The sequence below is a fragment of the Poecilia reticulata genome, linkage group LG5 (assembly GCF_000633615.1).
Source record: "Poecilia reticulata strain Guanapo linkage group LG5, Guppy_female_1.0+MT, whole genome shotgun sequence".
NCBI classification, from domain to species: Eukaryota; Metazoa; Chordata; class Actinopteri; order Cyprinodontiformes; family Poeciliidae; genus Poecilia; species Poecilia reticulata.
The window spans coordinates 25,275,231-25,286,276 of NC_024335.1; the positions used below are offsets into that span (position 1 = coordinate 25,275,231).

Here is an 11,046-nt window from a genome sequence, read left to right on the forward strand (position 1 = left end):
CACACACACACACACACACACACACACACACGCACACACATACACACACACACATACACACACTGTGCTCAGTGTATTGAAATGATCACAGATATTTCACTCGACCGTGTCAAATTACCTGAATTGGATTCCTTGCTCCTGTGGGATTTCTAAGACAAGCAGGGGGATCATTTGCTAATGGTGGCATCTGGCCGGGGTTGGTGTTAGTGACACAAGCCGCTAGGTTATTTTTTGTTGTTTTGCTTGCATGTAGGTTTATGTTCCTGGAGTGTGCATTGCTAAACAAGGACATGGAAACTCAGATGGCCTTAACAATGATGAAAAACCCATCAGAGATGCTATAAAGGCAGGCTGGAGGAAGTGAGGTTCTGCCCTGTTCAGACAGAGCAGTCGGAGGGGGAGGGAAAGAGAGGAGAGAGTTACTGAGCATAAAGCAGGTTGATTAGATTACAGAGCAATGTCTAACAGGCCATTTGTTAGACAGAGAAACAGACCTGGGCTGTGGCTGCCATGCAGAGGGGAGAGAAGTGTGCATGCATGTGTTGGAGTTAGAATAAGAAATAACCAGATTTTTTTAAATTCAACTACAAATTTGCAACTTTATCATAGCAATCATCCAAATGCATGTGAACAGGTTAAGTTTGGAAATACGACAGAGCTTAAGTGCATGAAGCATCAATTGGGACACAAAGGGAGGAAATCGCCACACCCAGTCGACACGGAGCATGCTCTGTATGACATCAACTAAGACTGTCTGCAAAAAAAACCCATCTCACTCCGGAAGGTGAGCAAATGTAAAATCGGTCATCTACATTCATGCTTCACATGGCTGTAAATAACAGACATTCAGTAAAATCGTCAATGGCTCATTTTAAACTCTCTGTTCTGGTGCAAATGACTTTTATCATCGCGACCATCAAGTCTCATGAATAAACAATGCCGGCATGATTTCCAAGTTCCCACTGGGTTTTTAAGAAGTGCACTCTTAGAGGAAGAAGAAAAGACGCCTCGTTCTCAGGCGTCAAGGGGGAAATATTAATGATTAAATGGTCATTTTGAAGAAACATTTGGAAACAGAGATGGCTACAGACCTGCAGAGACTCTGCTCAGGAACAGAGAGCAAAGTGATGGTGGAGTCAGACTCTCTGCAGTCTTTACTTCGGTGGTTGTGTCTGCACAGGAAGGCGGGTTATGGGTTTGGTTCAGCCCTGCGGTCCATTAGGGCGATCAGTCCTGCCTGACCTGGTTGGGTTCAACTTCCTTTTTCCAACGGAAGCTTTTCTAAGAATTTGGTTCTGAAGACTGAGCTCTACCGGGACGTTTAGAGACATTTAGACAATTATTATAATAACTGTTCTGGAAAAAAAATATTGTGCAAATTAAATTTGATTTATACACTGTCTGCTATTTTGTAAAAAAAATAAAAATAAAAAGAGAAAAAAAAGCAATATTTGCATAAAAACATACAAAAGGAACTGATAAAAGCCCCTTTTGTGTAGGGAGGTGTGTTAGATCAGCATTATCGTCTCCATCAGTACCTCTGATGTTAACCTTTTTTAAGCTTATGTTGATCTTTATTTCTATCTGATCCTTTATTCCATGTTTTTAAGCATGTTAAGATCATTGTACAAAAATAGACGTCTTTTGCATCCCTTGTTTATGTGGGTTATTTTATACTTCTGTCATCTTCAAAATAAATAAATAAGTAAATAAATGTGTTTTTGGAGAAAAGGGTGTTGGCTATGTTTGATTTGTTTTTCACAGTGTCCAAAGAGCAGAGAAATATATATAGTATCAGTAGAAATATGGGTTATTTGCCATGATAGCAATATTAATATTGAATATCAGTATAGGCCCATATATTCATGTTGATTAATCTCTCCTTTTCTATTACTCCTATTATGAACATAATTGCTCGTTTCTGTTTAATTTTAGCTCTAAAGAGACACTTGGGAGGAGCCACATGCGCCTTTAGGGCCACCGGATGCAGACCCCGTTTTAAATGAACTAAGTTCATTTTGCAGAATAAATAATCAAATCTAGCACAGAGGAATCGTCTCAGATGGAGAGGTTCAAATAAAGGTGACATTTTCTGCTGGCACATCTCATAAAATCCTAATAAAACACTTTAAGTTTCTGACTTTAGCTCAATAAAATGTGGAAAAGCTGAAAGGTTTGAATACTTTTGCAAGGCGCCTTGCTTATAACTAAAACTGGTTTGTTTAATGTCACTGAGCGTGTAATGACAGCAGCCACCGCCTGTTTCTGGTGTCGTCCTCGCATCCTGCCCCGACATGAACTCATTGAACTAGACACCCACAGCCGACCCCGCGCGCAAATGGACTTAATGGTCTGAAAACGCCAGTCCTGACTGGGATTACTGGACATGGAGCTTTTTCCAAAGGCGTAAAATAACTGCAGAGTCATGGCGCCGACCCAGACGGCCGGAATATCAATAAAGTATTCCATTACTGTAAAAGGAGAGTCCGACACAGAGGCGAGAGGCAGGGAGACAAATGGACGGGGAGGAAAAAAGAATCAAATAAAAGTCCAGGAGAATCAGTACAGGTTAGGATTTCAAATCCCTTATTGCCAGGCATTAAGCAACGAGTGCATATGTATATGATGGGGAAAAAAAGAAGATAAAACTAACCAGCTAATCTGCTGGAAAAGTGACAATGAGGGCATCAATATGTGATTCAGGGAAAAGACAAAGTTAAATCTGGCTTAGAGCAAAATTATCTGATGAAAAGGATGGAGAAGTGATGATAAAAATCTAGTTTGCAGGGGCAGGAAGGAGAGAGGCAGGTCCTGTCTGCGAGGGCAGGGAGTGGCCAAAGCATGCATGGTGATGAGGGATGGAGAGAGGAAGGCTGGATGTGGGTGGGGTGAGGACAGCTGAGGGAGGGGTGAGGGCATAAAAACCTCCAGCTCTCCTCAGTCTGATGTCCTGTTGCTTCAGGAGCATCTCAGAGCCTCCACTTCTTCCCTCCTTTCTCTGCGGCAGAGAGAACCAGCGCAACCATGAGCCACTCTTCGGTGACCTCCACTTCCTACAGGCGCACCTTTGGAAGCCCTCACCCCATCTCCCTGTCCTCCTACTCTCCCGTTTCCTCTCGTCTTCCCATGTCCGGAGGCCGCTACGGCCGCTCGGCTTCGCCCGCCGTGGCCGCCCGCTCCACCACCTACCACCAACAGCGGTCCCGTCCCGCCCCCCAGGTCCAGCGCCTCTCCTACGACAAGGTGGACTTCACCCTGGCCGAGGCCATCAACCAGGAGTTCCTGGCCACGCGCAGCAACGAGAAGGCCGAGCTGCAGGAGCTCAACGACCGCTTCGCCAGCTTCATCGAGAAGGTGCGCTACCTGGAGCAGCAGAACGGGGCCCTGACGCAGGAGTTGAACCAGTTCAAGGGCCAGTACCAGCACGGCCAGCCCAACCGGGCCTCCGAGCTGTTCCAGGAGGAGCTGAGGGAGCTGAGGCGCCAGCTGGACGCGGTCGGCAAGGAGAGGGACCAGTACCAGCTGGAGAGGGACAACCTGGCCGAAGACCTGTCCCTGATCAAGCAGAGGTTGGTATGAAAGTGACGCACACTGACAGGCCGCTGCATCCCACAGCGTTATGCTGCCACCATCACACACATTCGGTTTCTGTGAGCGTTAGGAGACAAACAGATAGAGAGCAGAGTCATCTTCCACTTTGCTGTTGGTGTTTTAGGGCGTGGCGCTCTGGCAGCAACCCGATGCAGGACGCTGCAGCGCATGAGGAGCTCAGACTGCAGCCATGTACGATGAAAATACGTTTTTACTGAAGTAGAGACCCACAGAAAACAATAATAATGTATTTCAGTTTTCTTAGGGATAGCATCTGCTTAAATGACTCAAGTTGTATATTTTTAATAAAATATTCAACTGTGATGATTTAATCAGTTGCAATAAACCCACATTGTCCTCCGTCTTAGCTCTCTTTTCTATTATCATTACTTTCCAGGCTCACTATGAGGATTTTAGCATCTCAGCAAAATCAATCCAAGGGCAGTGAAACACCATCCAGCAAGCCAAATGTATTAATAGCCTGCAGAATCTGGATGCATTATGCTTAAAATGTAGTCACAAACCAATTGTCACATCCTTTGACATGGAGGTTTGGCTCATATTACGGTGGCGGCGATTTGTGCAGCTCTAAATTTTTACCAGATCAAAACCCGGCGTTGTGGAGTGACTGAGGGCGGAGGGAGGGACTGGTCACAGGGTGGGGCCAGCTGAGGGACAGGAAGGGGCAAGAAGAAAAAGGGAGAGGAGACGAGACGAAGGTAAAAAAAAAAAAATGGAGTTCAGAAAGAATAGCATCAGGAAAAAAATCAATGTGACTCAATAACTCCATTAGTTTTGTTCCAGTGTCCTTCTGCTGGGACGGTGCCAGACAGCCCATTAGGACAAAAACGGCCCCGTGAAGCACAGCATGAATAAAAGATGAGAGCCGAGGGACGGCTAATACTTTATGTCCACCTCTACACCTCGACACACATGCTCCTAATAAGTCAGAAACTGAAAAAAACCTCCTCAAGACACTCCCGCCTGCAGGACCATTACCATAATTGGATGAGGCTGAAATTGAATGAAACACTTTCTCTTTCATTTAATTTAACATGGACATTGGACAAAAGCACTATAATTTTATAATATAATATACTTTTTTTTTGCAGTACCACAGAAATGTTATATTGAAATAATCTTTTGGGATTCCAGACAACAATGAGTGTGTGTATATGCAGCCTAATTCGGTTTGTGGCTCTGACCTCAGTGAACTGCAGACAAGCCGCATTAGTTCAACAAAGCACCTGGTGGTCCCAGTGGGCTCGCTCCCAAAATGCTTTTAGCAGGGCGGTGAATTACCAGATTGATCCAGGAAGCTTTTCGCCATCTGATGCCCTGGCACCACCTTTGACAGGAAGGTTCACACAGTCAAAAAGCTTTTACACCACTCTCCCTTTCTTAAGAAAGAAATTACAATTAGATTTTAGGGCCCTGGAGGAATCTATTTAATGTTTTGAATTATTATTTTTTTTTTTTCTGCTTGCAGGTTGGATGAAGAAGCCCAGAAGAGGGCGGACGCTGAAAGTAATCTGGTTGCCTTCCGCAAGGTAAACACAGAGGTCGTTTGATGAGGATTATTGAATTCTTTTCAGGGTTTATCGTGTCAGATAACAGGCTGAACGCTCCTGAAGCATGTTTCACCTCCAACACTTCCATGCTAACGTCACAATAATATGACAGGGAGAAATCTAACATGGTGTTAAATTATAAATTCAAATACGGATTCAGAGAATCTGCATCACAGCTTTCCAACCTAGAAGCACTGAGTCAAAAAGGGAGCAAATAGCTTAAGAGTTAGCTGCCTTTTAAAAAAATATATGTATGGAAGTAAAATATTTTTATAAAGACTAAATAAATACAAGCACTTTCTTAATGTTAAAGTTCAGCATCAAATAAGAGACTTCTGATACACCACACGCATTCATGATTTAAAAACATCCACAATCTAACAGTTCAGCTAAAAAAAAAAGTAATCTGTTTTTACTCCTGAATTACACAAACAAATTCGGTAATTTGGAAAAGAAGTTTTCAGATAAGAAGCACATAGACGGTAAAATTAAATTTGCTGCAGAGGGCCAGAGAGTCAGCAAAGTAAAGGCAACAGCACTTCAGAATAACAATACTCAAATAAAATAAAACAATAGGATGCAGAAAATTGTTTCTTTTTTGTTAATTTTTTTGTAAAAATATAACAGAACCACAGTCCTCAGCTAGGGCATGAAATATACTAAAGCTCCTGTTAGCTTCTAGAGTTTCATTCTCACACTTTAACGTGCTTTTTTTCTTGTGAAACAACCAGGATGTGGATGACGCTACGTTGTCCCGTCTGGAGCTGGAGAGGAAGATTGAATCTCTCATGGATGAGATTGAATTCCTGAAGAAACTCCATGATGAAGTAAGCGACGCTTCTTCTGATCCACTGGAGAAAAGTACTTTCATGGTATTTGTGCAATCTTGGAGTACAAATAAATAAAAATCACTCCGAGTTACACTAATTTCTAACTAAACCCTAAATTAACTATTTTAAAATATTTGCTGCCAGAACTGGACCATTACTACCCAAGATATTATATAATCGACATGAAGTAGAAAATACTTATCAGTTCTTATACTTTAGTCTTCACTTTCAGGTGAATTTTTCTGTCTTAGTGCATAAAAAGCATGTGGTAATGTCCCTTTTTATTGCTTAGAATTTGAAAATTAGGTTTTTGAAGCTGTGTTATATCACCACATTCCTTCCACAACTCACCTTGTGTTTGTTTGCTTCAACCTGTGACGTCACACATAAAGTAGAGGTGAACATTTTTGACACAATGCAATAAAAACACGCAGTAACTTGATAAAAAAAAATACCTATCAGTGTCCAGACTTTTCAAACTTTCAAACATATAATTTTATGTGCTTTTGTTCCTGCATCTGTGTTGGAAAATTACTTTGGAAAACACAGCGCTGTTTCAGGAGACACAGCGCCTCCTACAGGCCGAAGGAGGATAACAGGCAACAATTTCTACTTTTGACAATAGGAAAGATAAGATGAAAGTTTTCAAAATTAGCGTTTTGTATTTTTATACAAAAATTAAAAACACGTTATTTTTAGTCAGTGGGAATGAGCGCCCCCTTGTGGTAACGTTCACATTTAACTCATGAACACATTTCTGTTCACAGAGGTGAATGATGATGACCGAGCTTACTGTCTGGTTCACATTAAATGATTATGTTCCTTTATTTTAAAGGGTTATTTCTTGTTTTTAAAAGTTGTCTGAGATGTTGGTCAGACCTCAATTCAGTTATTTTACAGCAAAAAGAGAAACTATAAAATACAATTTGAGATTAAGAATCCTTTGTTCTGTTTGTAAAAGCACTCACAAAAGTATTTTTCAATGCTTTCTTGATATTAGGAGCATCTTAGATTGAGATATCTAGTCATACCAGGTATCTCATCCATAGACATTTTACTGTGTCTATGGAGGCTTTAAAAGGAAGCTTGAAAAATGGGATTCTTAGTGTTTTATATTGTAGAAATCAATCTGCCATCCATCAAATTAAGTAATATATAATATGGCAATTTTGTTTTAGTTGTGACTGTTTCTGATAACATGTACTGAATTAAAAGATGTTTTGCACATGGGCGTGTGCGATATCGCAGGAATCAACTCTGATCTGTACCTGAATCCATTTGTTTTGAATGCTTCCCTTGCAGGAGATTCAAGATGTGCAAGTGAGTGTCCAAACCCATCAGCTGAAGATGGAGGTGGACAACAGCTCCAGGCCGGACCTGACCGGCGCTCTGAGGGACATCAGGGCGCAGTATGAAACCATCGCCATGAAGAACATGCAGGAGTCTGAGGAGTGGTACAAGTCCAAGGTGGGGTACACAAACGCACAGATACACTGAAATGCTCGTTAGTTTACACTGTGTCAAGTATTTTTAGTCTAGTTTCAAGTGCATATATATTAGTAAACTTGAAATAAGACAAAATAACAGAAGTAAAGTTTATAGGAACTTGTTTTAAATCATGCTTATCATTAAAAAAAAAGATTATTTCACTTATCACCAGACAAGTGAAATAATCTGTCAGTGGAACTAGTACTATTTCATCCATATTAAGGAATTACTGACTTAAAATAAGCTCCTATATCTTGCTGAAAAGCTACTTGTAAGTTAGGCTTGTCTTATTTTAAGTGAACTGAGATATTTTCACTATAAATACTTGGTAGTATTTTGTGTTTCCGCAGGGTAGGTTTGTGTGCTTAATTTTTTTTCTTTTTCTGGCAGTTTGCGGACCTGACTGAGTCTGCAAAGCGCAACACTGACGCTCTGAGGCAGGCCAAGCAGGACGCCAGTGAGTCCCGGAGGCAGATCCAGGCTCTAAACTGTGAAACTGACGCCTTGAAGAACACAGTAAGAGCAAACGCAGATCCTGGCTTCTACATGTAAATCCATTATTCCTTTTTGCTTAAAGCCGCTGCTCCTCTCCTCTGTTTCCAGAACGAAGCTCTGCTGAGGCAGATGCGTGAAATGGAGGACCAGTTTGGCGTCGAGATCGGCAACTACCAGGACAATGTAGGCAGACTGGAGGACGAGATCCGCCACCTGAAGGAGGAGATGGCGCGCCACCTCCGGGAGTACCAAGACCTCCTCAACGTCAAAATGGCCCTGGACATTGAGATTGCCACTTACCGCAAGCTGCTGGAAGGAGAGGAGAGCAGGTGGAGCTGAAAACCTTTCATATCTTAACTATGGGCACAATATTCAACATTTAGACTGCATATTTTATAATAAAAACATTTTTACCTCACAGGATTTCTATTCCAATCCTCAACGTCGGTATGAGCAACCACTTTGGTGATCGAGGTAAGACGCTTTTCGCTCTTCAAGCTAGATTAGATTAACAGTTGAAATCTAATCAGGACGAATTTCTTGTTTAGATGCAAATTATTTTGTGATCAGAAAAAAAAAAGTATTTTAAAAATGTATATTTTTTGAAACTGAAATTACAAAATGATGGCAACGTTTTTAAGCTGACGTTTGCGTAGCCTTGTATTCATTGGTTTAATTTTATTGTTTTCAAAGCAGCTACTTGTTCATCTCAGAAGGAAGATTTCCTGCCGCACTACTTTACGGGTTAGATCAGAAAATCAAACTATATTGGGCAAACTTTCACTTTTTTTCCTAACCCAGCTATTTAAAACCCATTTTCTTACTCTAAGCAGCCTCTTTGTAGTTTATCAGGTCTCTGTGTGATTGGTGGTTTGTTCTTCAACTTATCAGTTCTTGTCTTTGCTGCAAAGCTCCATCTAAATGTAAATTCTTACACCATGTGTACAGCTCTGGAAAAAATTAAGAGAGCACTTAAAATGATCAGTTTCTCTGATTTGACTCTTTATAGGTATATGTTGAGTAAAATGAACATTGTTCTTCTATTTTATGAGCTACTGACAACATGTCTCCGAAATTCCAGGCAACAATTTAGTATTTATTTGCAGAAAATGACAAAAAAAAAGATGCAGTGCTTTCAGAGCTCAAATAATGCAAAGAAAACAAGTTCATATTCATTCAGAAACAACAAAACTAATGTTTTAACTCAGGAAGAGTTCGGAAATCAACATTTGGTGGAATAACTTGCAGGTTTTCAATTGGGTTCAGTGCAGTGAGCTCTTCATTTTTTCCAGAGCTGTTTATAAAAATGAAATATTACGACAGCAGCTTTATGTCGCTCTTGGGTCTCACTGTCTTTACAGACTATGAAAGAGCTCCGGACACTCACGGCAAAAAAACTGTGGTGATAAAGACCGTGGAGACTCGAGATGGAGAGGTAGAAGGATTTATGACATAATCTGACGATTGGATTCTGAAAATCCACATTTCTGAATGTGTGCTTTCTTCACCAGGTGGTGAAGGAATCCAGGAGGGAGAAGGAGAGCGACTCGGGAAAAACCGACAAGGACGAGTAAATGTAAACTGTGATGATGGATGCCGTGCCATCATAGAAACAAAACAAAGTGAAAAAAGTAGAAAATAATAATTCTGGCAAATTTAGTTTTCATTTCCATTAGTTAGGCTGTGTGTCATTGTCTAGCAATGTGCTGTCTCAGCATAGGTGCCGCGTTGGATGAATCCCTTTGGACAGAGTCACTTTGGTGCTATGGAAGCGATTGATGAGTTGTTCAAATCCACTTCACTACTGTACCACTCGAGGCCTTGATTTACAGTTCAGTCCTGTGGAAAACTGGACAACCGTGCATTTACAGCAGTGAAGTGAAGTACTGACTGAAACGGGTGGCTTAGATAGGAGATATTTGTAGCTGGAGTTATAACGTATGTATGCCTTATAGTAACAAACCTGCTGACACTGCCCTCTGGCCAACACACCTTAAAACACAAACGGAGATTATTTAAAACCGTTGGCTTTTGTTTTAGAAGCTTTGCTATCCTCTCACTGTTCAATAACGTGGATTAGTTCATGAACACGCAAGACGGAAAGAAAAAAAACGCTGACACTGAAAGTATGTCCGACTACACTTCTGCAGAATGTGCTTTTCAATGATGTGTGACTGGCACGAATAACAAAAGAATATGAATGTGCAAATAAATATAACTGGAACAAATGTTTGTTGTTTGTGTCCTTGAACACTTTTAAAATATGAGCTATTTTACTATATGTTTTTAGTATCCTTTAGTTAGAGTTAAAGAGGATTTAGAGAGCAGGGTGAAAAAGGAATATTACAAGTTAATTAACTGCTTCTTATTTTTTGTGATTTTGGGTCATAACTTTAACATATTTAGAAATATAGATTACCACCAGAGTTTCAGGTTTAAACATGCTTAATCTGAATATGTTTTCCTTTTGTGTGATTAATGGGCTTGATGGGTGGAATCAAGGGCGTAGGAGCAAGTTTATCATTGGGGGGGACACATATCGGAAACTTGAAAGATCCGTAAATAGCTTGAGCAAAAATGTCAAACAATGGTGTCATCAACGTGTTACTCTAATCTGACCCCTTGTAACGAGTAATCTAACGTGTTACTATTTACAATCCAATAATCAGATTAAAATTACGTATCCAAGTTAAGTATTTGTGATTATTTTTAGAAAACACATATTGTTGCTTTCTTTTTCCTTGGGGAGATACGTTTCATATGTAACACCAGCGACACAAACGTAAACGATGGAGGGAAAAGAGATGCACATTTTCTAGCTGATGAATTTTTCTTTGAGTGATCAAATTACTCTTTCAAAGTAACTATCCCATCCATGGCAATAAACTAACTACACTATATATCATATGTGTGTAGACCTGTCACAATAACAAATTTTGATTTTTGATAAACAATATTATTGTTGTTTTTAGACCATTTTTAAGTAATAATTGTTAATGGCATAATTATAATGCAAGAACACAATCTGAAAGATCAGTAAACTTTAAATTATAATGAACATTTAACACTGC

General features: G+C 40.4%; 1 protein-coding gene across 1 annotated transcript; it reads left to right on the forward strand.

The window, feature by feature from the left end:
• The first annotated feature begins 2,935 nt into the window (after positions 1-2,935).
• Positions 2,936-10,203, forward strand: prph (peripherin). The gene is made up of 9 exons (XM_008410006.2): positions 2,936-3,569; positions 5,081-5,141; positions 5,894-5,989; positions 7,295-7,459; positions 7,871-7,996; positions 8,084-8,304; positions 8,397-8,449; positions 9,337-9,410; positions 9,487-10,203. The coding sequence occupies exons 1-9, from the start codon at positions 3,025-3,027 to the stop codon at positions 9,547-9,549; spliced, it is 1,404 nt and encodes a 467-aa protein (XP_008408228.2). The 5' UTR covers positions 2,936-3,024; the 3' UTR covers positions 9,550-10,203.
• Positions 10,204-11,046: the final 843 nt, after the last annotated feature.

Excerpts from the sequence above, each read along its gene's own strand:
- prph (XM_008410006.2), top strand. The coding sequence starts at position 3,025 with ATGAGCCACTCTTCGGTGACCTCCACTTCCTACAGGCGCACCTTTGGA. Across the intron at positions 5,990-7,294 it reads TGAAGAAACTCCATGATGAA|GAGATTCAAGATGTGCAAGT; the intron begins GTAAGCGACGCT and ends CTTCCCTTGCAG. Across the intron at positions 7,460-7,870 it reads AGGAGTGGTACAAGTCCAAG|TTTGCGGACCTGACTGAGTC; the intron begins GTGGGGTACACA and ends TTTTTCTGGCAG.